Source organism: Agelaius tricolor, unplaced genomic scaffold, assembly GCF_023055355.1.
Source record: "Agelaius tricolor isolate 1412-34295 unplaced genomic scaffold, bAgeTri1.0.p SCAF_51, whole genome shotgun sequence".
NCBI classification, from domain to species: Eukaryota; Metazoa; Chordata; class Aves; order Passeriformes; family Icteridae; genus Agelaius; species Agelaius tricolor.
In genome coordinates this window covers 2,052,986-2,077,571 of record NW_027269311.1, presented here as the reverse complement: position 1 = coordinate 2,077,571, position 24,586 = coordinate 2,052,986, and the positions used below count along the sequence as shown (strand labels likewise).

Here is a 24,586-nt window from a genome sequence, read left to right as displayed (position 1 = left end):
GTTCCAGAGGGAGAAATTTGTCAACTCAAAGCAGGAGGCCAGCACTGGGGGGAGTTTTCTGCCCAGAATTGGCCCATGTGTCGACATGAGTGAGACTCGTCCAAAGGTAGCCTTTTCCCGCTCTTTTCCTTTCTGTTTAACATGAAGTTTGAAGAGGGTGAGTGCTTGTGACAGGCTCGCCTCCAGCAAAAGACCTCAGTGTGCAGGTCCTGTTGTCATTGCAAACTGCTGGGAGTGGTGGACTGGGAGTCCTGATCTGCACTAAGCCAACACAAATGACCTCTGCTGAAGCTGCTGGGCTGTGCTGGAGTGTAGCTGCCATTGCTAAAACCAGGGGGGGAAGGCTGAGGACGCAAAGGCACCAAATTGCCATTTGCCATTCTCCTGCTGAAGGAGCCACCTCTTGCTTTGGTGTGGTCACCATCAAATGCTTGGGGTCACAGCATTCCCTCCACAGTGGCAGCGTTGGCCTTTGAGGCCGAGGACCTGCAGGAATGACTTCAGCTTTAGCAAAACAAATTGCATTACTGCTTTGGGCTGGAACAATGTGTTGGGACCCTGACGGGCTGTTAGATTTTGCAGGCTGCCAGATGTACAGGGGACTGGCCCTGGGCAGAAGGGAATGGATGTGCTTTATCTGGATCAGTGCCTACTTAGAGTTGTGTTTAAAGCTGCTTTTCTGGCAGGACTGGCTCAGTAGAAAGCACAGTCCAAAGGGGTAGGTGACCGAGGTGGGCTGTTGAGCAGGAAATTGGCAGCAAGCGACACGGAACACAATCCAGGTTAAGGATTGCCCTGGAGAGGGGCCTTGGGAACACCTCAGGGAAAGGCACAACTAAGGCCCAGTGTGCTGCAGCCACTCCCTTCAGCAGACTGTGTCTCCTCATGGAGTCACACACAAGACCTGCTTGTGTCTCTGGTGTAACAACAGTGTGACTGGAGAAGGCAGACAAAGCAGGGCAGAGCCTTCTTAAAGCAATGTCTCTGGTCCAGAAGCATTTGCTGTTGTTGTGTCTTTCCAGACATGCCTCTGCAATGGTATTCAATAAGATGGCAATAATTACAAGAAAGCACCCATTTAAAGCTAATGGAAAAAGGAGATACCAACTCTACTCTTACCCAAGTCGCTGAGAAAATCATTGAACCTTATCCTCATTCAGCATTGTCATTCACTTGTCTTCTATCCTCATTCACTTGTCTTTTTCCTGACTTCATTTTTGCCTTTACCTGACTTCCTGACTTTATTTTTGCCTTTCCCTCTGTTAGAAAGGCAGTAACTTTTAAATGCAATGAAAGGGGACAAAATCATCAAAGCAAAAGAAAACTGTTTATTAGCAACCACACAGAGAGGCGTGTGTCTCCCTGCCCCCGAAAAGGAGCAAACACACCCTCCAAGAAAAAAGCAATCTTTGTATCCCCTTTGTACCCAGCTGGGACAGTCCCTGGCCCCTTTTCCCCGGAGGGGTACTCAAGAACTTCCATTCTCTCTGACCACCAACTTTTCTGTCCCCTCTCCTCTCATCCTCCTTCCTTTTGGTCAGGTCTTCAGCCAGTTGGTGCTGCCAACTGACAGCAACACCCAACACACCAACCTGAACAAATCCAAACTACAAACAACACATAGTACCAACAAATTCCATTCTTTCACTTAAAAACCTTTTGGCTTCAGCCAAATACCACCTCATCTCTCACACCTCCTCTAGTACTGTTCTCTTCTTACTGATGCTTAAGTTCTAGTTCAAAACAGGTATTTGCAGTTGGGTGGGCCTCAGTTTCCCTGTCTCAGAGTAAAGGACATCCCAAAATTGAATCTGATGTCAATTTGTGGGTCTTACTTACTCCATGAGTGCTCAGTCAGTGCTCCAGTGGGCACAGGGCTGTGCTTAAGGAACGTGCTGCCTGGCATTCTGGAGAAGGAAAGCTGGAGAAATCAAAAGAGCAACTTGGCTTGAGCCTGCTCTAAGCTGATCAAGCAGTTCTTGATCAGCTCAGAGCAGAGGTGGGTGAGCCAGAGTTTGCCCAGTGTGTCCTGGGCACACATGCTCACCCAGAGTCTGTGCTTCACTGGGGATCAGTGTAAGGGATCCTTCAGGAACTTTCCTCCCAGCAGCTGAACCTCTCCCTGCTCTCTCGCCTCTCCAGCTGTCACCAGCTCCCCCGAAACGGAGCGTGTTTGGGGTTTCCCCACGAGAGCTGGTATTTCAGAACGTCGTTGCTCATGAGGTCTCTGAAATGGTGCTGTCTATCATGAATAAGGACAAGGTAAGTGCTGGCACCTGGAGCTTTAACACTGTGCTGGAAGAGGAGAGTGCTGTCATTCCCCCAGTGTACAGCAAAGCAAGTTATCTGCTGCAGCACATCCAAAAGAAAATGTCTCAGCACCTTTGTTCTGCAAGTTGTGGAAATCTTCCTGTGCTGGGAACTGTCTCCTAATTTTGGCCATGCATTGATGGTATCTATGCCAAAGGAGTTTCCTGCTCTTGAAAGCTCTGGATTGGTAGGAATGTTGAGCCTGTACAGTTCTTACCTGCTCTCATGCTTTGCCTTGAGCTATACCACATCCTGGGTTTCCTTGGTTAATCTTGGCTCCTGGTAGGAATCTCTGCCTCTCTCAGCCAGTTTGGCTCCCTTTGTGCAGCTCACAGTCAGCTCAGGGGCTGAGTCTTCTCCACTTTATGCTGGAATCACTTCTCATTCATGGCATTGGCACTGCAGGAAATGCGTTCTGAAAGAGCCCTGCAATCAGAGTGATGGAGCAGAAGCAGTGGGAGGCCTTTAGGTGCCACTTCAGGCTCCTGCTAAGTTTCATTCAGCTCTGCTCAGCTTTTCCAAAAGCAACACGGTGCTCTGCTTTCCCTTTGAAGAACCACAGCACATCCAACGCTCCTGGAGGTTTTCACCTTCACTTGTGATTGTTTTGCAGTTTCCCAAGAGAGTTGAGAGGGAAAAAGTTGAAAAATGTCACCAGTTGTGTTCTAGTGTAAAGAGGAAAACAGAGACCATTGGAATTTCCGTCAGGGAAACATTTCTCAAATGAGCCTTGTGCCAAGAGTGGGCTGGTGGGAAGAGACAGGAGGGAGTCCAAATCATCTGGTTTAGACTTTCTGAGAGCATTTTGGTGCTCAGGGGTTGATGATATCTGTGTGCTAGAAAATGCATGTGTGCTGTGTCTGTGAATCCCAGAGGGCAGCACCTGGCCTGCTGGCTGCAGGCAGGAATGCCCAGCAGCCCAGCTTGCCTGCACAGGCAGCAAGAAGCCCTGCAGAGCCAAGATTGGCTTTGCATACTGGAACCACACTGTCACTCAGTGCTGGTCATGTTTCTCCAGGCAGAAAATGCCTTTGAAGCCCAGAGTCAATAGGCACAGCCTGTCTGTGTTTCCATCACTTTTGGCAAGCTGAATGCTCTCATGGTTTTAAGATTCCTCCTTGCTGCTTTACTGCCCGTTTAAATTCTCTTTGCCATCTCCTTGTTTTAGGGATTGTCTTGCTGTGTTCCTTCTTTTGCTTTTCAGGTTTACTTTTATTCCCAGGAAGGCCACAGTGGTTTGGTCTCCTCTCTTGCTGCTCTGCCTGCATGACTCTATCTCCACAACGTCCCTACCCAAACCTCATCTGCTAGAAGGGAATTTTTTCCTTCCCCCAGGACAATTTGATGCTTTGCTTTCAGGTAGCACATTCGCCCCTGGAACATGACAACTTCATGGCTGTGTGCAGGCAGAAGCCAGCAGGTTTTTTGGCCTTGTTGAATATGCAGATGCCTTGGTTCAGGTGCTCTGTCTCCATCCTGCTGGTGCTGACCTGCTTGGCCCTTCCTTCCCACCAGGCACTGCCCTACTGGCCCTGGCCACAATGCTGGAGCCAGACAGGAGGGATTCAAGCTCAGCCTTGTGAATGATGTGCCTGTGCCTGCACAGCTGAAAGTGCTTTGGAAAAGGGGCCAGGGAGGGATGTCAGCAGGGCACGGACAGGTCTCCTCTCGTTTCCACAAGTGGCAAAATCATCATGTGATGTCTTTGCTGCAGACTGCTCAGATGGTGAAGGTCTGCATGGAGAGCTCACCTTACTTCCAGCTGGCCTGCCCCAGTGATGTGTACCACATCGTGCCACCAGGCGCCTCTGCCCCTGTGCGCATCCGCTTCAGCCCCGACGAGAACAAGGTGAGGCTGGAGGAGCCAAAGCACACAATGATCTCCACAGCCATTGTTTTCCCTGCACTCTGCTCCAGCCCATTGCATGCTGTGAGCTGGGCTCCAGGCCCTGGGCAGGCAGCCTGCAGCAGCCAGTCACACCTTGGCACTGCTGGCAGGCACTGCAGCCAGGCCTGACAGGCTCTGCTTCCCCTCCCTGCACATCCCTGAGCATTCCCAAGGGAAGATGCACAGGGAACAGAATGAAAATGACAAAGAGATGTTGACAGATGTTCAGCCATCTCTAGGTCCAGTGGAAGGGGTTTCATTATTATGGAAAACACTCGAGGGACAAAGAGGTCAGGGAGCTTTCCTCCTTCCTGACTGCCAACAGCTTCCCTGCCTGCCCCTGGGCTGGAGCAAAGACGGTGCTTTTTCACCCCCTCTGTTCTGCAGCCTTGCAGCTGTGCTGTCCCAGAGCACAGGTGACCAGGGCACAGCTGCAGGGGCAGGGCAGAGGATGTGCTGTGCCCGTGAGCCCAGCCTGGCACAGGCACACTGGGCTCTGGGTGCCCTTGGTCAGCAGGAGGTTGCTGAGCTGCAGGGGACTTGGACACCTGCCTGAAGGAGCTCGTGTAGGGCAGGTACAAGCTGCAGGCAGAGCTGTGGGCCCAGAGCCTGTGGCAGTGGCACTGCTGGGGCTCTGTCTTCATGCCTGTCACTGTGCTTGCTCTGTCAGCTGGCACCCATTCCGTGCCAAAGGTGCTTCTGCATGGAGGTTTGAACGGCAGTGCTGAGGCCCTGGCAAGTCTGATCTCACAGCTGGCATCTGGAGACTTGTTCATCCAGAAGGGTTTAGGACATGGCATGGAAGGGAGGAAGCCTTGCAGGCAAACAAAGAGAGGCCCTTTCCAACAGCATCCTGCAACCTCTTAGCACTGTTCTTCTCCTGACTTGGTTGGAGAGGCAAAGTTAGAGGGGAGTTCTGAGCCACCTGATGTTTCTGCACCAGGCCAGAGGTGCAGGATCTCTTTGGGTGCAGCTGTTTTCTCATCTTCCTCTTGCTGCTTAGAGTCAGTTGAACACTTTGTCCTATTCTCAGACAGTGGGAATATAGAAACCTAAAGAGGAATGTGCTGTGTTCCCTAGCTCCATGTTCCTTAGAAGGAGCTTAGGAATTATTTAATATCATTAAAATTTGTGAGTGAAAATTATGGTGGCCTAGGGCAGTTCTCCGTATGACCCAAGTGACACAAGAGCTTAATGCCACTGGGATAGCTTTTGCAAAGGGCACTGGTGCCTTTAAAATGTGACATATTAGAAAAACTCAGTGTTCATTTTAGGGTGGAATAGGTAAATTGATGCCCGGCAAATTGATGCCATGGATGAGTTACAGGAAATGGATGAGTTACAGGTTTTTCTTCTGCCATGGGGATGGCACTAAATGCCCTGTGCTGAGCCAGTTTCTTTTCCTGCAGGATTATTCCCATGAGCTCACCTGTATCATGGCAAAGGAGAAGATCGTTGTGCCAATTCGGGCCATCGGTGCCCGAGCCATCCTGGACTTCCCTGCCCAGGTGGACTTCTCCGAGTGTCCGGTCAAGCACAGCACCCAGAAGACTCTGCTGGTTCGCAATGTCGGTAACCGGACAGCTCATTACCAGCTGAGCACCCAGAGGTGAGGCAGCTCATCTGTCCCTGTGCAAAGGATATCACCTTTGGGTGAGAGCAGAGTTGGGAAAGAGCAGCAAAGGAACCAGAGCATCAGAGCTGCTGCCCTGCAGCCCTGGCTGGAAGTGAGCAGGATGGATGGCATCTGCTCTTGCTTTCAGTGTTCTTAGCAGGATGCAGCCTTTGAGCTTTCTCTGTCCCAGATTTCCTGGAGGGTGCTGGAACACGTTGGTAGCTGGCTTGCTGAGCACAAGCAGCTTCTGAAATGCTTCCTCACCACTGCCAGCCAAACAGACCCATTCTCTGGGAGGCCCCAGGCACGTGGCTCTCCAGTGGTCCCTGCATCAGATGCCCAACATGAGCTGTGCTGTGGGCAGCTGGTGCAGTTCCTGTTACTAAAGCTGCTCTGATTTCCCTTGTCACCTCAGAGCATCAGCTGCCTTTTCTGTTCCATGATGAACCTTTGAAAGCCAGTTTAAGATTTCAAACAGATGATTTAAATCTCTGAATAAGGCTGTGCCCCCTTTCATTGAGATTTCTTTTGGAATACTCTGAAGTTCCTGTGTTTCTGCTGTTTTTTCTTTTTGGTTTGTGTTAAATGTTTTCCAAAAGATCATGAACTCTTCACTGGGAGCTTTCATGAAGGTCGAGCTCCTCTAATGCCTCTCAATGTACCACATGCCCATAGGTATATGCACAGGTGTATAGGAAATAGGAGATATTTAGGGAATATGTGAAAAGCACTTGGGCTGATTTAGAAGGTAAAAGTACAGAATAATTTCTGCTGGAAATCATCTGAGCAGACACACTGCTCAAAGCAAGACCAGTGTCTGGGGATTGCAAGGTGCCATTGGGAGATCTGGACCTGTCTTTAGATGCCATACAAGAAAACAAACAAACAAATGGACCTAGTTAAAAAGCAGAAGAAAACAACCTATTAAAACCCCCTCCATAGCTTCTCTTTTCTGCCTGTTGGGTGCAATGGTGATTCATTGAAAGGGCAGCTCTAACAGGGTGAGAACTGTCTTAAGGAACAGCTCACAATTAACAGATAAAAGGCCAAAATTTAGCCTGCCAGCCCCATCTCTTGGCAGTGGTTTTCATTTGGTTCTTACAGTGTCAGGGATGTCTCCTTCACAGCTCTTCTATCTGTGGGCTCAGGGAACAGCTTAGTGATGTTGGCTGAAATGCAGATGACTGCTACAGCAGGAACAGAGGAGTCTAGTGGGTACAGCCCAGGGATGTAGGAGATGCAGGGGCTGATTTGCACTGAGTTTTTCAGTCCTGAAACTGAGTCCTGGACTTGGCTGGATCCTCTTCTCCTGATAATTTGAAAAGAGGAAGATACCTTCTTTCTCAGGCAAGAGAGAAAGAAGTCACCCCTGAAGTCACCCCGAGGAGTGTTATTCCCATCCTGCCATCTGAGGGCAGGAACATGTAACATGGGGCAGCAGTGGGAAGGGAATGGAATGGAATGGAATGGAATGGAATGGAATGGAATGGAATGGAATGGAATGGAATGGAAGGTAGTGCTGAAGTGTGGCCAGGGATTCCCTTAAATGGCAGCTTCTCTGTTCTGGTGGAATTTCTGGCAAAAGAATAAGAAGAAAATCCCGTGCCTTGCCCCCAGCAGGCACTGATCCCCCCGAGCCCCAGCAGGGACCTGCAGCAGTGCTGGCATCAGCCCCGGGGCAGATGCAGGAGCACGTGCACTGATCTGGCTCTGGGGCTGCTGAGGCCTTGTCTTTCCTCCCCTCCCTCCAAAGTCTCACGTCCAGCACATAAACATTGCTGGCCCAAGGCTTCTCCATCAGGCAGTGATGGTCTCACCAGTGGGAATGGGAACAGCTCAGCCCATCATTGCAGCAAGAGGTCCTGAATGAGCTGAACCTGAAGCAAGTGACATCAATCAAGCTCAGCTTGCCAGATGTTCTCTTTATTTCTGTGTGTGATGTAATCATCACCAAACTCCCCAGAACAGACTTTGAAATGACAGATTGACCAGCAGCAAAGCACCCAGGCCAGGAACTTTTGTTTCCTCAGTGGGGCTGGAGAAGAGCACAAAGCACATTTCCCCTGAGCTGTCCCTGAGCATCAAAGCACAGAGTGCTTGTCAGGCAAGAGCTCTTTACCTGGTGACCAATCCTGATGGCTCCTGTTAAATCCAAAGTGCACCAACACATTTGCATTAACATTTCCAACACCTCACACAGAGTTTCTCTGCTGGGCCAAGCAACAGTTACCAGCCTGGATAACAAGCCACAGTCCCAGACTGCATTGCTGGTAAACACACAGAAACCTCCTGTTCTGCTTCCTTGATGTGCTCCTGCTCATGGTGCTTCATTTAGCTGGCATGGGCTCCTTCAGACTGTAAATAGCATCCTCCTTTTGGGTTTCCATGTCACTCTATTGCTCTAATCTGCATTTGCACTCTTTCAGAGTTTTGACTGCTCCTTTTCTTAGAGCAGCTTTCATTGAAATGTTGATTAAATGTGCCCTTTTTAGGCTAAATCAGGATATTTTCAAGGCAAAATAAACCAAAGAATCACACTGCAAATTCAACTGTAACTATTCCTTGGTCTTCAAGGAAAAGTTCCTTCTCCCTGTCTGATTCCTAGGCTGTAATATCCCAGGACAGGTAGTGCCCTAACATCTGCATCTGCTGAGATGAGGTTTATAGGCAGCAGGAAAAGAGAAATTCCTGAGGCAGTCAGTGTCAAGTTCTGCATGCAGATAGCTCTGAAGCCTCTCTGTGCTCTTCACAAACCATTCTCTGATGGGATTGCTGGCAGTGGGACCCTTGAGCCTCATTGCAGAGAGCTGGATGCAGAGTATGGGGGAGCTGAGGTCATTTTACCCCCAGGATCTTGTGAGGGCTGGATCTCCTCAGCAGTGGCTCAGTGGCTGTTTCTGAGCCTGTCTGTTCTGTCCTCTGCTGCCTGTGCTTGGTTTGCTCCCTGCTTGCCCAAGGGAGCTGCAGTGCAGCAGGAATCTCCTGGCCAGGTGTCCCCCCAGCCCTGATCCCTCTCTTTGTGTTGCAGTCCTTTCTCCGTGGTGCCGACCGCAGGAACTCTGGGTGCTGGGGACACCATGCAGGTGACAGTGACATTTCATGCGCTGACCAACGGGGAACATTTTGGGTCCCTGTGCTGCAACACAGGTGAGTGCTGGGCCCTGCAGGGCACAGGACAGTTCTCCACATGGCTCCCTGTTGTCCCTCCCCCTGCATTCCCTCCAGAGGTACCTCCCTGTTCAGCTTTAGCCCATAGAAAACTGAAAACTCCTTGGTGTTCAGGGGCTTGAGAAAGTGGATCCCGTCTAAAGGGTGAAGATTTTTGATTCCTGTTTTGCTGGGAGTTGCTGAGTGGAGGAAGGAGGATCCCTGATTCTCCACTACCATGTGGCTATGCCTGGGTGAAGTTTTATTTGATTCCTGGGCCGTGCTGGATGTGAGGTCTCCATCAGACTCTCTCCAATGCAATGGATTTCTTGCACACCTCTGTCCCATATGCTGCTTCTCCACTGGCTTGTCACACATCCTTTTTCTATGTGGCCCTTACACATAGATGTAGTTTCTGTCTAATAACATTTTCAGGCCCTCAAGTTCCTGTTTGGTGACAAATCAAGACCAATTTTTCCCTGTGCCCATTTCCCAGGCTGTTCATGTTGTTACAAACCTCTCACATCTATCTCCCATTTGATTTCTAGACTGAGGAATCCCATTCAGTCTTAATGTAGAAGCTGCTCTGTACTTCTTAATCTTTCTATTGTCCCTTTTTTATTTAATGTGCAATGCGCCAGCTTGGTTTTTGAGATCAGAACAATAGAAAATATTTCAAGACTGATGTGGCTGTGGGTTTGGACAGGGAGATGATGATGATGATTTTCATGGTGTTCATTTGAGAGTGGTTTGTCATATTGCAGAGCCAGGCTGGTTGTGTTTCCTCACCTGTGTCCCCTCCTGCTGTGCGCTGTCACTTCACTTGTTCCTCTGGGCCTCCTTTTGCTGCCCACCTGCCCCCAGGCATATTTGCTGGTCAGCAACAAGGGATCCAAGGGATCAGGAGAGATGGGAGTCTCGTGGGATGCCCAGGGAGACCCTGGGCCAGGCAGGGCTGAACAGGGCTCCTCACCCTGTCACCTGAAGGACTTGGATGCAGAAATCCCAGTGATCTGAGTGGGTCACCAGAGCACACTGACCAATCCCACTGTCCATCCTGTCACCTTGGGGCCAAAGCTCTACAAACACACTCAGAACTAAGGGGTTTAAGGAGCTGCCCAGGACATCCTCACCACTCTACACACAGAGCTGTCAGGATGTGACAAATGGACTGATCCACAGAACTGCTCATTCAGATAAAAACTGTGACACCTTCTTTTGTGCCCTGGGATTTGTTCTGTTCCTTGTGCTTCCATCAGCCAGTGAGCTGAGCAAAGACTCCCCTTTGCTTTGTTCCAGATGAGCAAAGTATCCACACAAAGCTCCATGGAGAAGCTGTAGATGTTGATGTTGTGTTGAGCACAAATTCTGTCGAGGCTGGCAAGACCTTCATCACCATGGCATACCAGACAACCGTGTTCCTGGAAAACAGGAGTAACATCACAGCCCACTTCCAGTGGAAGGCTTTGCCTTCTGAGGAAGATGACTATGAAGAGAAGAGGAGGTTGGTTTGGAAGATGCATTTCAGTGAGATCTATGGCCCAAGACTGAAACTAACCTATGGCCTCAGGGGGGTGTTGGTGCTTTTGAATGGTTTAGGCCAAGTAAACCATGCCTGGCACTGGGGTGTGTGTCCCTGGGCTTCAGGAGCTCAGCACTCAGCATTCCAGTTCCATTTATACTCCAACCAGGAATGGCATTTTGGGAAGGAAAGGTTGGTTGCAATGACTGATTTCCTCAGGTTCTAATTGGGCTCTTGTCTCTCTAATCTTCTTCCTACATGACCTGGCAACATCTCCCCTTCCCAGGGAAGTGCTGCAGTGGGTGCTCTGTGACCTTTATGTGCATCCCCCAAGCAGCTCAGTGGGAGGAAAAGCCAGCTGAGGTGGTCGGTGGATTCTCCCTCAGTTTTGGCAGAGGCTTTGAGCCAGGAGGTTTCTCTGGAGGGATGTTGGCTTTGGAAACCTCTCCTGAGCTTGCAAGTGTGGGGTGAAACTCCCTGCTGTGCCAGTGAACAACAAGTTATCCTCTGATCCTTGTGGGACCTTCGTGGCTTGGCTCAGCCTTTGCTGGGGAGCTGCTGCTGCTCCTCCCCAAGTGCTTTGCTCTCCTGCACTCCCACTTCTCTCTGCAAATCTGTGGCTTATTAAATGATCAGCTGGCCTTGTCTCTCCCTGGGGCTGCAGGCAGTGTCGTTTGCTGCACCCATCGGGTGAGGAGTGGCTGGAAAACTTCACGGAGGAGAAAGAAGTAGAGAAGGTGCAGGGCTTTTCTGAAGATCACACTGCCCTCCTGAGAAGCAGGGTCCAGGAGAAGAAGGCAAAGGTGCAAGATGACCCCCTGCTGTTCGCCAGTGACAATTTTTTCATTGAGCCATTGGTAAGTGACACCCGAGAACCTCATTTTCTTCCTCTTCCTCTTCCTCCTCCCAAGCACCATTCCCCCGGCTGCAGTCACTGGGCAGATCCTCAGCTGGCCCCATGTGCTGGCAGGGAGGATGTGGAGTTTCTGGAGCGGCTGCAGAGCTCCCTGCTCAAAGCATTTGTGCCCTGCAGGCTCAAGGCAGGGCTGGGAGCCTGACACAGCCCAGCTCTGCTGCCAGGCTGGAGCTCAAGGCCCTGTGTGCGTGTCCTTGCAGTGTCACAGGGAGCAGTTCCTGTAGGCAGGGGCTCCCCCCACACGTGGGGCTCAGCAGAGGCTGTTGGAGCACTGCCAGCTCACACACTGACCTGAAGCTTGCAATGGTTCCCTGGCAAAAGGAGGCCAAATTCAGCCCAAGGTTAATGACAGAAATGCCAATCCCCTCCTGTAACCATGCCTTGCACTATTGCTGAGTGTCCCTTCCAGTGTCATCCTTGTGTGAGCCTGGACACAAGGGTGCAAGGCTGAAATGGGCCTTTGGAGTTCTCCTGCACACAGGGACACAAAACCTTTTCCTTTTCTGCTGATGCAAGCAAACTGCCACGTGCTCCCATCAGCCAGAGCCCTGATTCTGAGTACTGGCATTGGGAGAGATGATGAATGCCTGGTGTCTGCACGGAGCAAAATCCCTTCTCATCTTGCAGTAAAGCCCAGAATAATCCCAACCTCTGCTTTCTTTCAAAATAGCTTAACTAATATCTGTAGTTCAAGGAAGGGGATCATGTTCTCTTCTTGGTTACTCCTATGGGCCATCTAAGGCCAAGAGCCACCAGTGCACAGTGGCACTTACATCCCATGGAGCTGACAGCAGCATGATGGGACCAAGAGCTTGTGTCAGAGCAGCAGGAATATTGTGGAGAGTGGCAGCTGATCAGCTGAGCATTGAGAGCTTCCAGCGCTGTGTTGAGCTGGGTTTGGAGGCTTTCCTTGGCTGCTTGTGTTGTTCACTCATCATTGATGCTCAATCAAGGCTTACAGGCCTGTGGTTGGAAACAAGAAATGTGGAGTTTGAAGAGCAATGCTTTGCTGTCTCTTTCTGTTGTAGGAGGGAGAAATTGGGCCGAATTGTTCGGCTGAAATCACGGTGACCTTCAAACCCCTGGAAGCACTGGAGTATCAAAGTGTGGCTTACTGCCATGTCTCAGGTGCAGCTCCTTTGCCCTGCTCCTGTCCCCCTCAGTGAAGCCATGGTGCAAGCCTGAGCCCACTGGGCTCCCATGGAAGTGCTGGCAAGAGTCCCTGGTCAGCAGGGCAGTGCTGGCACATCCCCCCTGGCCCTGCAGCCTCCAGGGAGTCTCCTGTGCAAGGCCAGGGCTCAGAATGCTGGGTCTGCCTTACTGATCCCAGAACAGCCCAGGCAGTGCAGGGAGAGGTTTTCATGCCACGGCTTTGCCAGCATTTCCTCAAAGGCCAGAGAGCTCCAGAGCAGAACAGCTTTAGTGAACAAGCACTAAGCCCCTGCAGGCCCCTGGCCTCCAGGATGGGTCCATTTGCCATGGATCCATCATCAGGTGGAAGGAGCTGAGTTAGAAATGTGCTCCCTGGCCCTGGATCACCTCCCAGTGCCCAGACAGCAGCAGAGCAGAGGTGGCTGAGCCCCACTGAGCACAGGGTGTTTGTAGAAGGAGCACCCTTGGCCAGCAGCTGCTTCTCTGCCTGTGTGGGAGTTGTCCCCTTGCAGCTCTCACTCTGTGGAAACAGAACACAGTGCTGAGTGTCAGAAGGGGAGCACTTGGGCAACAAAGGCCTGTGCTCCTGGCCTGGGTAGTTTGGTAATTTGCCAAACTCATCATGAGCTTTTGTGCCTGCACTGAATGGATTTCAAAGCTCCTCTAGGTGCACGGGAAGGAAACCACAGAATCACAGTATGATGAGGGTGGGGTGGACCTTAAAGATCATCTAGTGCCAAGGCCCCTGCCATGGGCAGGGACACCTCCCCCTAGACCAGGTAGCTCCAAGCATGAGTACATCCAGCTCAGAGTCAGGGACTAGCACTGAGGCAGCCTGGAAAATCCAGTGTGACAGAGGGAATGATTGTACTGCAATGGACATCTCTCCCCAGGCCGTGAGATCAGGCTGCCCCTGTGCCTCAGAGGGAAAGGCCAAGGACCCCTGGTTGAACTCAGCTCTCCTACGCTGAACCTTGGGAATGTTTTTGTCTACACCCCCTATGTCTATGAGGTGAGCAGCAGGGCTTGGGATGGATCCTGATGGCTCCTGAGGCAGCAGCAAGCCTGGTGGAGCTGTGGAATTGCTGCCAACCTGGGCAGCTGTGAGCAGGGAATATTTGATGTACTGCTCAAACCTGGGGGGTCAGAAACGTGTGTCTGTTGTTCCTGAAGCCCCAGCCCCTGCTTTTGGGCAGCCTTCCTTAGGGATCAGCTGGGAGGCTTCCTGCAAAACAACCCTTTGCCACATGAAACCAACACTGGGTCAAAAAGCTGCATGTTCAGAGGCTTTTGTGGCAGTGCCAGACACAAGGCACCTTTGGACTGGGCTCTGCAGAAGCAGCTGCAACAAACTGGCTGCCTTTGAGCTTCAGCCCACTGCAAACAGCTTCCAGTCAAGTGTCCCTGCTTATTGCTGAAGTCACAGGAAATCCATCCAGCCTCCTGGCTCAGTGCTGGCCATTGCAAAGGGCTTGGGAGTTCTCTCCCTTGCTGACCAGTCCCTCACCACACTTCAGCCTTGGTGCATCTCTGGCTCTGGAAGGAGAAAAGTGTTCCTGGGAATAAAGCAAAGGATTTTTCTACCTATTTGCCTCCCCCCCAACAGTGTCAAGTTTGCAAAAAATTCATGAGGGAGCAACTCAAAGAGGTAGAAAATGAGGCACTACAGCATGCCAGACACTTTCAAAAGCGCAGCTGGGGAAGGGAAAGACACGCTGAGTTTTCTTACCAAAGGATGGTGCTGTCTGTACATTTTGATGCTGATGCCTCATTCTCAATGAATTGTTTCCATGGTATGGGAAAAGGTGAATGAGTAGATGGTGCTGTTGGAGCTGTGCTCACTGGGGCAGCAGCAGCTCTGGGGTGATTCACTCCGCAGCTGCAATCACCCCACTCAGGGCTCTCAGGGCCAGCTCCCCATGAGCTTGGTGATGCTGAGCAGAGGTGCACTGCTCTGTGTCCATGGGATAAGCCCAGGGTGACTGCAGGTCTGTGGAGTTGCCACTGCTCTGCATGAAAACCCAAAGGCAGAACTTGTCCTGTTGTATCTTTTGACTTCTGCCATTCAGCAGCACAAAGCATCTTCTGCCTTTGCTGGGTGTTCATTGCATCATTAGACAATAACTCACAAGAAGGGAAGGTTCCACCTGTATTTCCATTTTGCTTTCTTGCTTCTGCAGGTGGAACTGATTAACCAAGGAGCTCTTGATGCTCCCTTCACCTATATCCCTTCAACCACAAATGTGGACTTCTGCTTCACGGTTGAGCCTGAGCAGGGCATGATTGCACCAGGTGGGACCCAGACTGTTCAGATCTCCTTCCATACCACCGTGCTGGGGAGCTTTGAGGAAAAATTCCAGTTCAGTGTGGCTGGATCTCCTACACCTGTGATCCTGACCATCAGGTAAGGACTCTGGGAGCTTGGTGGGCACATCTGTAGCTGTCTCTGGGACATCCCCCACCTACTCATTTTGGGGTTGAGCAGAGAAAAAAGGTGATGCCTGAGGTCTTAATCTCTGCTGTGATCCTGGCATTGCCTTAGTGTCAGGATGCCTCCTGCCCTGTGTGGTACCCAGGAGCTGCAATGACTCCTCCCTGCAGGGATCTCCCTCTGCCTTGGGCCATGGCAGGCAGTGGGATGGAGCAGCTCTGGGCAGCAGCTGCTCTGGGATGTCCCACCTGAACACCCAGCAAGGCCCCCAGGGCTTTGCAGATGGGCCAGCCTGGGGGATTCTGCCCCAGCAGCAGTGTTTTTAAAAACTTCCATTAATAATCCATCCCAAATGGGCAGCAGCAGCCTCAGCTCCCCTCTCATGGCCATGCTGTGGGGGACAAGCTGTGCTCCCAGCTCCTGTGCACAGAGTGCTCTGGTGCCTCCTTTGCACAGCCAGCAAAGGGCTGATGTGGGAGTCAGGAACTGTGCAGCAGGAACTGTGCCAAGGACTGGGGTACCATCCCATGGGCTGGTGCCATGGCAGGAGACAATCCTGGCCCAGCCAAAGAGAGAAGGGCTGATCACAGGGGAGGCAGAGCTCAGTCCTCAGCACCACAGCAGCGTGAGGCCTTGTCCCTGCCAGCCTGAGCCATGTGCTGCTGGGATAATGCAGTGGAAGCAGGAGAGCTGATGCTGGCTGCTCTGCAGCTTTGGAGCTGGGCTCCTGCTGTTGGGGGGCACTGGCTCAAGGCAGTAAAGAAATGAAAGCAATCTGCACTTGATTGTACCAATAAGATAAGGGAGATGTATAAAAAGGAACAAGGAAGTTATTTTTTGGCAAGAGAAAATTGGTGAGTAGGTCTGCCCATAGTGGAGAAACAATTATGCTGGCTTTGTTTTTGGAGGAAAAGTGCTGCTTTTTTAGTTTGGAAATCAAGAGGGAACATTTCACCAGTCCTTTCCTCTAGGATTCACCTGTCCCCTGGGTAGAACTGTTGCTGCTCTTTTCAGAGGATGTTTGGGGCTCCCCTGGATTCATGTCTCAGAACTGTGTCTGTAATGATTGGGTGGGTCAAACTCTCCTGAGAAAGCTCCTCCATGGGAACAGCAGTTCCAGCTAAGAAGGAGCAAAGCAGGGAACCTGTGGCTGGAAAGGCTGGTTACAGAAGTTTGTGGGGACACCTTGATGTCCGTCCCATTGCAGCTGGGGAAACTGAGGCACAGAGCCATGTCTGGGTGTGTGTTCAGGGTCCTTCATGGGACCCCCAGCATCCCAGGGGCTTCTCCTGCCTGCCCATCAGGGGCTGTTGGCTGCTGCCCCTTGGCTTGAGCTGCCTCCTGTGCACAGGGCCCTGTGCTGAGCACACGGTGCTGTGTTGGTTGGAAACCCAGGGTGCCCTGAGCCCAGGTTTTGTGCCCCGAGCCACGACAGCCGGACCTTTGCAATGCCTTTAACCGAGCCCTTTCCTGCTCTGTCCTCGGCCTCCAGGGGCAGCGTCACTGGACCGAATTTACACTTCGACCTCCCTGAGCTCGACTTCGGGGACATCTCCTTTGGTGAGTGTTGCCTGGGCTGGGACACAGCGTCAGGGATCTGTGCCTTCCAACAGAAAAGCATCCCTCACTCCTGGTCTGCCCCAGCAGCCTCTTCAGGCTGTGAACTGCTGCTGCCTCAGGGGGCATTTTGCCATTGTGAGATCCAATAGAACCAAGGAATAGAAAGGCAGTATTTTCTAGTGTCTCTGTCCTGCTTTAAAAGACAGATCCCCACCATGTGTGGCGGTATCTCTGGCTTTGCAGGATGGAAAGCAAATCTCAGAGCCAAAGTGGGGATCCCCTTGCAGGCACAATCACAGTGAGCAGCATGGCTGTGATGTCCCTGTTTGTTGGGTGAGGTGGGACATGGTTCCTAAATGCTAATCTCAAACCAAGGCTGGGGTTTGCCTCCAGTTGAGTGGGCTCTCAGCTGTCACGTGCTCAGTCTGTTTGGCCCAAACCAAGAGATGCTTTAAGGGTCCTGCAGAGAGAAACTGCATTAAGGTGCATCACATTCTAGTTCCTGATTCCATCCTCATTTTCTTTTGCTGTAGCTTCTTCTCAATGACAACTCACTGTTTATGTATCGTGAAAACAGTGGGAATGTTGGCAGACTTACCAGGGAATTTTACAGCTTGAATTCTCAGAATTAATGCTGGGTCTGGGTGCACACTCATCACTGAGAGAGAACTGGTGCTGGTTTGGGGCAGGGGAGGGAGCTCCTTCCCATCCCAAAGAGAGAAGCTTGCAGTGTTCAGCAGGGCTAGGAGTGGGCATTTTCAAGGCTGCAGTCTGGAATCAGTGTCAAAGGGAACTCAGTGATGATTAATTCCTCATGCAGCTTCTCGGTGAGCTGTAGTTCAGAAAATAAAGAGCTAAACTCCAATCTCACTTTTATCCTGGCAGGATATTCCCACCAGGATCATGCCATAATGGGTGCCTGAATGGATATTTGTGTCCTTTCCTAGGCTTTCCCTATACCCAGAGATGTCGCCTCACCAACTGCTCCATGGTGCCCGTGACATTCAAGCTCCGCATGTCGGACGATGGCACGCAGCCGGCTGTTGACAGCCTTGATCAAATCCGCAAAGAAGGTGACCCATCCTGGAGGAAGGGAATTCATTTCTATGTGGAGCCAAGGGAGTTCACAATGAATCCCAGCCAAGGAACCATCCTCCCCCAGGGACACCAGGACATTGAGGTATGGGAAGAATCCAGCCGTAGATGCTTCAGCACCAGGGCTGAAGCTTCACTGGAGTGTGGGAGGGCTTTAGCTCTGGTGCCAGCTTTGAGCATCGTGGGAGTGAGAGATCTGCACTGCTGGGAGGCCTCTGCTAGCTGGCTTACCCGGGATGTTCCTCAAGGAGCACTGGTTTGTTTCCAAAATCCTACACTGAGATCAATACCATATAGTCAAGTCCTGAAGCCATTCTTTTGCTTTTGAGAGCGATTTCTTTGATTGCAAGTGGGCAGAGCAAGGATGAAGGCAGAAGGTGGCTGTCAGAGAGATGTCATTGTATAAAGCAGTTAGCTTTTCTTCTTGGTCTCATTTTCCCTCTCCTGAGGAGCAGAAAAATTTGTGTTCACTGCAGGGATCTCCAGTGGAGACAAAAACCTCTGCAGCCATGTGTTGCGGTTCAAATTGATTTTATCGATTCCTTGTTCTGTTGTACACCCATGTTCTCCCTGAGTTGGCTCACGCCTGTGTTTTACCCTCCCTCAATGCTGTCCCTCATGCTGTTCCCTGCCCCTTGTTCCAGCTCTTTTCCCTGCCTGTCTAGGCAACCCAGCCCCTTTTGTTCCCAAACCTTCTTTGCCACTTTAACCTCGGGCCAATCCCTGATTGCAATACCCCTTTGGAATTCCCCTATTCTTGGAGACCCCATTGGCCATGTGACCCATCCTCTTTACCCTCCTACCCCCAGTGGTCCCAGACACTTGATGTAATCCCCTCACTCCTCCCCTGAGGATTCCCTATTGATTTGCTGTTTGTATCCACCCCCTGATTTGTATTTTTACAAAAGCCCTTGCACAGGAGTGTCCAGGGCTCTTGTGCCTCTGATTCCTTTATTTGGAATAAACCCTTCCTTGTGGAACTTCAAGACAGAGAGCCTCCTCCTTTCTCCTCTGCCTGGTCCCTGTGGTGGCTTGTCTCTTGCGCTGTACAGCAAGTGGCTCTGAGGGCTCTGCCTCTGGTAAATGCCCACCCTGGGGCAGTTCCCCACTCCTGGCGTGGTGCCGGAGTTCTAAGAGCCAGCCCGGGCTCTGGGTACCATGGCAGCCATGAACTGCCCAGCACCTGCTGGGCCACACTTTGCCCTCAGCCTTCTGCTGTAAAGCTGAACTCATTGTGTTCAAGTCAGATTTCCTCTGCATTTATGTCATTGTAGTCAGATGAGAAATTGGCCCCTTAATTTGAATACAGTGGTGTGTAGAGCTTTAGTCTAATGTTTTAATGAAGCTGACCGATGCTGTGATAGCAAGGTGTGTTTAACAAATCTGCTATTGCCAGAAGGCTTTTGTTACTCTGAGACTGTGCTCTACACATGGACCAGCAGAAGAATTAAAGCCAAATCCTTCCTCAAGAACTGGAGGAGGTCACATGTGGGTAATGAGCTTTTGTAAGGAAGAATTTACTGTTCTTTTTTCTACCAGGTGACCCTGTGTTCCAACACCGTGATGGAATTCTACAGGAGATTGCTGGTGGACCTGGAGGGTTTTGGTGAGGGAGTGGCATCAGTGGTCATCACAGCCAGGTACCAGCCCTTCCTGGCCTCCCCCAGGCACTGCCTTGCACAGGCTTTGCTGGCTGCAGCTGCCAAGGAGAAGAGCTGCTTAATGGCCTCATGTTGTGCCAGCTGGACATGAGAACAGCAGTGCTTGGACAGCAGCCTGTGGTGAAAAGCCCCTGCTCACAGCCCAGCATGGTCCTGGGCCCTTTTCTAAAGGGACCAGGAATGGTATCATTGATTGGCCTGGGTTTTGGTGCTTGAGGTGGAACAAATTTCCCAAGGGCCTCCTCTCCTTCTTCCTGCAAGAGATGGAGTTGTGCTGGTTGTGACCACCCTGCATTGGTTAGGGCTGTTCAATGCCCATTTGACAGTGACCAACGTGTTCTGCTCCATTTCACAATCTTTGGGGGTAAATGTTCTCCATTCTCTCAGTATCTCTGATTCCCTTGGGGTCATCTCTTTGCCCAGATGTCTTGTTCCAAAGCTGCATGTGTACCCCCAAATCCTTCTGTACCACGAGTGCCACCTGAAAGTGCCGTACGAGAGGAAGCTCGTCATCAGGAACCTCAGCAACCTTCCTGGCTGCTATGGGCTTATTCCCCAGGTTTGGCATCACGTCCACCTCCTCCTGTCCAATATTATTGGGGAGACTATTAGTGGAAAAAAGGCTTTGGATAAGACCTTGCTGGTTTCTATTCAGTCTTAAAGATCTGCTGAGAAAAGGATCCTACCTGAATGTAAACCTTAGGATGCAGTTTAACCTCCTGAGGAAACAGTTGATGTTCTAGTCTAGTCTTCAGGGTGTTTTCTTGTGGGAGGTCTTAGAGGGTTGTGAAAAGCTGCTGCATCCACAGACACCAGTGCCTGTGCTGGCAGCCTCCTTGCAGGATCCCCTGGGAGTGCTAAGCCTACAATTCTTGCAGCTTGTTTGTGCCTTTACCTTTGTCCTGGGGAGTTTGAAACGTGTGTGTAAGTTGCTGTTGCGGTGGATGTTAAGGAGTCTAAAGTTTCTTCAGAGGTGCCTCTGAAGTTGCATTTCATTCTGTCCCTTCCAGAAACGCAAGGACGACTCTCCCGTGCTCTACTCCAGCCCCAAGCCCTGTGGGATTGTGCAGCCTTACGGCACTGCAGAGATCCCAGTTATCATCGAAGTGCAGACGCTGGGCGAGCATCGCACCAAGGCTCTCGTCGGCGTGTTCGGGGATGAGAGAAACCCACGGGTGAGTGCAAGGGGAGATGTGAGCCTGTGTGCAACTGCTCCTGGCAGGGTGCACAGGGACAGGGATTCTTCCAGGGAAAACAGGCACAGGCTGCTGGGAAGAAGGACAGCAGGGATGGGTGGCACAAGCAGCCCATGCCTCATAGGTGGTGATCTCAGTGTCTGACGCAGAAGGTAGTTCATCTAAGATGGAATTGAGGGGAGTTTTAGTTAATTAAGCTTTAAAATGCTGTTAACTTTGGAAACATCTGTTTTCAAATGTCATCCCTCTGAGCACAAAAGAAGATGTCAGAAGACTTCTGGGAACCTTGAGCTTTGTGTAAAAGAAAGGAAAGCTGGCATTTGAAGACTGGTTGCAAGGATTTAAACTTAGATTAAAACATAATGAAATGATGATGCCAAATTCCCTGGATGGCACCAAACATCTGAACCTGGGCCATTGTGGCACTGCATGTAAATCAGTGAACAGCAAGGACAGGCAATGCAGGCTGTGCCAGGGAGCTTGAAGTTTGACCAAACAGTTGCTTTCAACTATCAGGCTGCTTCCCTTAAAAAGGAGGGTTTCTCCCTGCCAGAATAACCAGTTGTTTAACTGTCAGCCTGGTCTTAACTAGAGATTTCTTGCAAAGCTTTTACCTTTGGGCCAATAATTTGTAGTTGGAAAGGTTCTCTTACCTTAATCCTTTTTGATTTGGAGGTGAACATGTAATTTTCTTTTCCTTTTTTCCCAAAAGCCCAGCATTTCAGCTGGAGTGTGGTAGCTGTCCCTAAAGCAATAATTGAGCAGGGTTGAGCTGTTGAAGCTTTTTTAGGTTTCCCTGTTGTGGTTTGTTTTGAGTGGTTTTTAATCTTTCTTGCCTGCTTCCTGGAACAGGGAGTAGAATTACGGAGCTCTGGACGGCTGGCAGCAATCTACCCAAGTCCAAGTGTGTTAGAGTTTGGCAGGATCCCAGCTCTACAGCCTGCTTCACAAAGCTTTACCCTCTTCAACAAAGGTCTTGTCCCTGTAGACTTCAGCATGGAAATGGTAAGTATCTGTGGGGCTGTTTTCCAGGGAAATGGACTGGTCAGTAGCAGCCATGACTTGGCTTTTAAAAGCAAGATTTCCATCTTGCCCTGTGTGAGAGGAGGCAAGATACTCCAATATTCCCTCTGAGCGAGGCAAGAGGAACCTGGCTCTGGAGTGGTTTTAGCTGGGGCACCCCTCAGTGAGGTCAGGTGCAGAGATGTTGGAGCAGCAATTAATCTGGGTTGCGTTGACAAGTTCTCCCTTAATTTTATCTTTTGTCTTTAGCTGTGTGTGTCCCATTTTGGAGCTCCGAGATCAAGAGAAACCTGTGGTCCTTTGCTCCCCAGAGCATGGATTTCACTGTGGTTTCCCTGTCCCATCTACATTTGCTTTGTGCCAAACTGCTGTTAATAGTAGAGAGCAGGGTGTGAGGTGTGTCCTCAGACTGCTGGTGGGGAGGCAATTTTCACACCTCCTGGGGGTCAAGCCAGCTGGGCAGTGCACACAAAGACAAGGGTGGGGGTTGTGCACCCCCCAGCCTGTGATCTCTGTGCTATTGAAGAGCATCTTTGGGGAGCAGCTGCAGAGAAAGGCTGTTTAATATGTGGGGGCTGCATAGGGCAGAAGGAGCTGGGGCTGCTCCCCTGGCAGGGGGAGCAGGGCTGGTGCAGCCAGGAAGGGCTTGTAGGCTGGGCCTGGGGCTGGCTGGGATGGCTGCTGGAGGGGGAGATCTGTGAGGGGCTTGAGGTTTCTTCTACTTCACGCTGGCTGTGTTGAACTTGTGGAGCTGGTTAAAACCTGATACCATGGACTTGGCTGTGTCTGTGGATAAAGCATCAGGCCATGTGGGAGAGTCCAGCCACAGCCTCCTGGGCCAAGGAGGAGGGGTGTGACTTTTCCTCTTGCTGCTTTTCCAGCTCTTTGGGAGATAAATGTTATTCTAAAGCGAGAGTTTTTTCCAGGGCAGCTTTCCCTGACTCCACAATGGAGTTCTGCTTTCAGCCTCTGCAGGGAGCAATGCCCCTTGGCTGGGTGCTCATGGTGTGTAAAGGTTGGGTTTCATGTGCTCCTGCCAGGGCCAGACCTGCAGAGCAGTGTCTGCACAGCTGTGCTGGTGCAAGGCCTTTCCTCCCTCCTTTGGGCAGCCTCCAGCTCTCTTGGCCAGTCTGTGAAGTCCATGAGAAAGCAGATGACAAGAGTTCTTGGGAAGAGTGGGCCATGCCCACAGAGCACATGTTGTCCAGTTTTCTTTCTGCTTCCTGCTTTCCTGCTCTGCTATAAGCATTTGGAGGTGACTTTTCTTTAGGCAGAGGGCACTGGGGCACCTCTCTACAGCTGATGATTGGTGGGGAGTGAGGGCTTCAGTCCTTTAGGGGGTGTTGAGAAGCACTGATGGCCCCTTGGGAAAGATTAGTTTGGTATTGGGGTTTTGCTTACCTGGTTTTGCAGAGATATTCTTCAGGCTCTCAGCAGTGTCCTCCAGCCATGTGATTTCTGCAGTGGGATTTGAGCAGTCCTGCCTTCCTCTGGCCTTGAGCCTTCGTGAGAGGCCAGGAGAGAGAAAGCAGCTTTCCTTGGCCCACAGTGCAGAGAAAGACTGGGGAAGGAACACTCTCCTGAGGATAAGCATCCCTTGGGTTGGGCAAAACGGGGTTAATTGGGTGAGTCCCTTAAAGGAGGGGAAAATACAGGTTGTATGAGCTCTGCTGTTGCCCAGTACTGTAGCTTAACTTTAGGGAGATTAGGCCTTCAGGATTTTTATCCTCCCCTCTTTAGTCTTTCCTTTTCTTATATCCCACAAGACACCAGGGTGTGTGGTTTCCATCCTAAATGCATATTATGCTTGTCTTACAGGCTTCCAAATCCAACTGCTATGTTATTGAACCCAGTGAAGGAGCGATCCCTGCTAGGGGTGAGGTTCCTGTGACTGTCACAGCAACCCTGGATGACACTGTGGGTTTTGATGACACTGTCCAGCTGTTCATTGGGAACAGCCTTTGGAGCAGTGTCTTTCTCCAGGCTTTTGGCATTGGCACCACAATTGTCACAGACAAACCATTTGCCCCAGAGCTCAACTTGGGATACCAATTCAGGTAGGAGATCTCTCCACTCCCACCTCTCCTCCTGTCTCAACAAGGAGCAGTTTTTCTGTAGTCCTTCAGGCAAGATCTTCTTCAGAGTTCAAAGCCCTGACTCCTTCCCTAAAGGCAGAGATTCCTTTACAAACATGTGATGGGCACTTGAGAGTTGTTAGACACCTTCAAAAGCCACTGAAAGGGAAACCAGTTGCTAAATTGCCACAAACTGTCTCTAATTCTAATACATTGATGTCCTCACTTGATGGAGTAATGATCTCACAGGCTGCCCCAGAACTAAAGGTTCCTGAAATGGTGCCCAGATGAGGCAGTCCCTCCATGTGGCTGAGGCACCAAGGGAAGATCCTTTCTCTTGCCCTTGCCCTTTCCCAATGGCACCTGCCAGGCAAGCAGGGGCCCTGGGAACAAAGAGACAGGAGGGTGACAACCCCCACCAGGAAGGCAGGAGCCCACAGAGCAGTTCCAGAGGCAGAGTTGCCAGCAGAGTTTGCAAAGTTCACTTCCAAACAGTTTCTAATTGCAAAATGAAATTTCTACAAATGGCTACCAGTGCAGAGCCAAGGCTGATACGAACGAGAGAGGCTCTGCTCCCCTGGTTTCCTCTCGTGGAGCAGGCAGATGATTTTTACCAGCTTGCTGGGATCATCCAGAAACTGCCTCTGAGCCGGCTTTTAGGAATGCCTGCAATCCTACCCCCACACACAAGGTCCCCAAGGGCAGCATCTCAAAGATTCAGTTTCAGCTTTGGGCACAGATTAATACAAAATACAGCAACAGTATGAATCACCCCAGAACAAACCTTTTGGGGGAAAACACCACGTCCTGTTAGCCTCACCTGGAAAATGTTACATTACCATTATAAACATATTTCTCTTTGCAATAATGACATCAAAAGGGCACCTTATCAGACACCACTTCTGGTCCACATTAAGAGCTGGAAATGAAGACAGTCTCTAAGCAATTAACACCTCAGGTTGCTCACTGGGAGCAATCTGATGACCAGGGAAATA

General features: G+C 50.8%; 1 protein-coding gene across 1 annotated transcript; it reads left to right on the top strand.

The window, feature by feature from the left end:
• The first annotated feature begins 85 nt into the window (after window positions 1-85).
• LOC139604491 (hydrocephalus-inducing protein-like) lies at window positions 86-21,232 on the top strand. Its single transcript, XM_071455644.1, has 13 exons — window positions 86-106; window positions 2,143-2,262; window positions 4,025-4,159; window positions 5,608-5,807; window positions 8,842-8,960; window positions 13,444-13,562; window positions 14,731-14,954; window positions 16,474-16,541; window positions 17,489-17,721; window positions 19,176-19,276; window positions 19,721-19,856; window positions 20,308-20,472; window positions 21,206-21,232. Exons 1-13 carry the CDS (start codon window positions 86-88, stop codon window positions 21,230-21,232), a joined length of 1,668 nt encoding a protein of 555 aa, XP_071311745.1.
• Window positions 21,233-24,586: the final 3,354 nt, after the last annotated feature.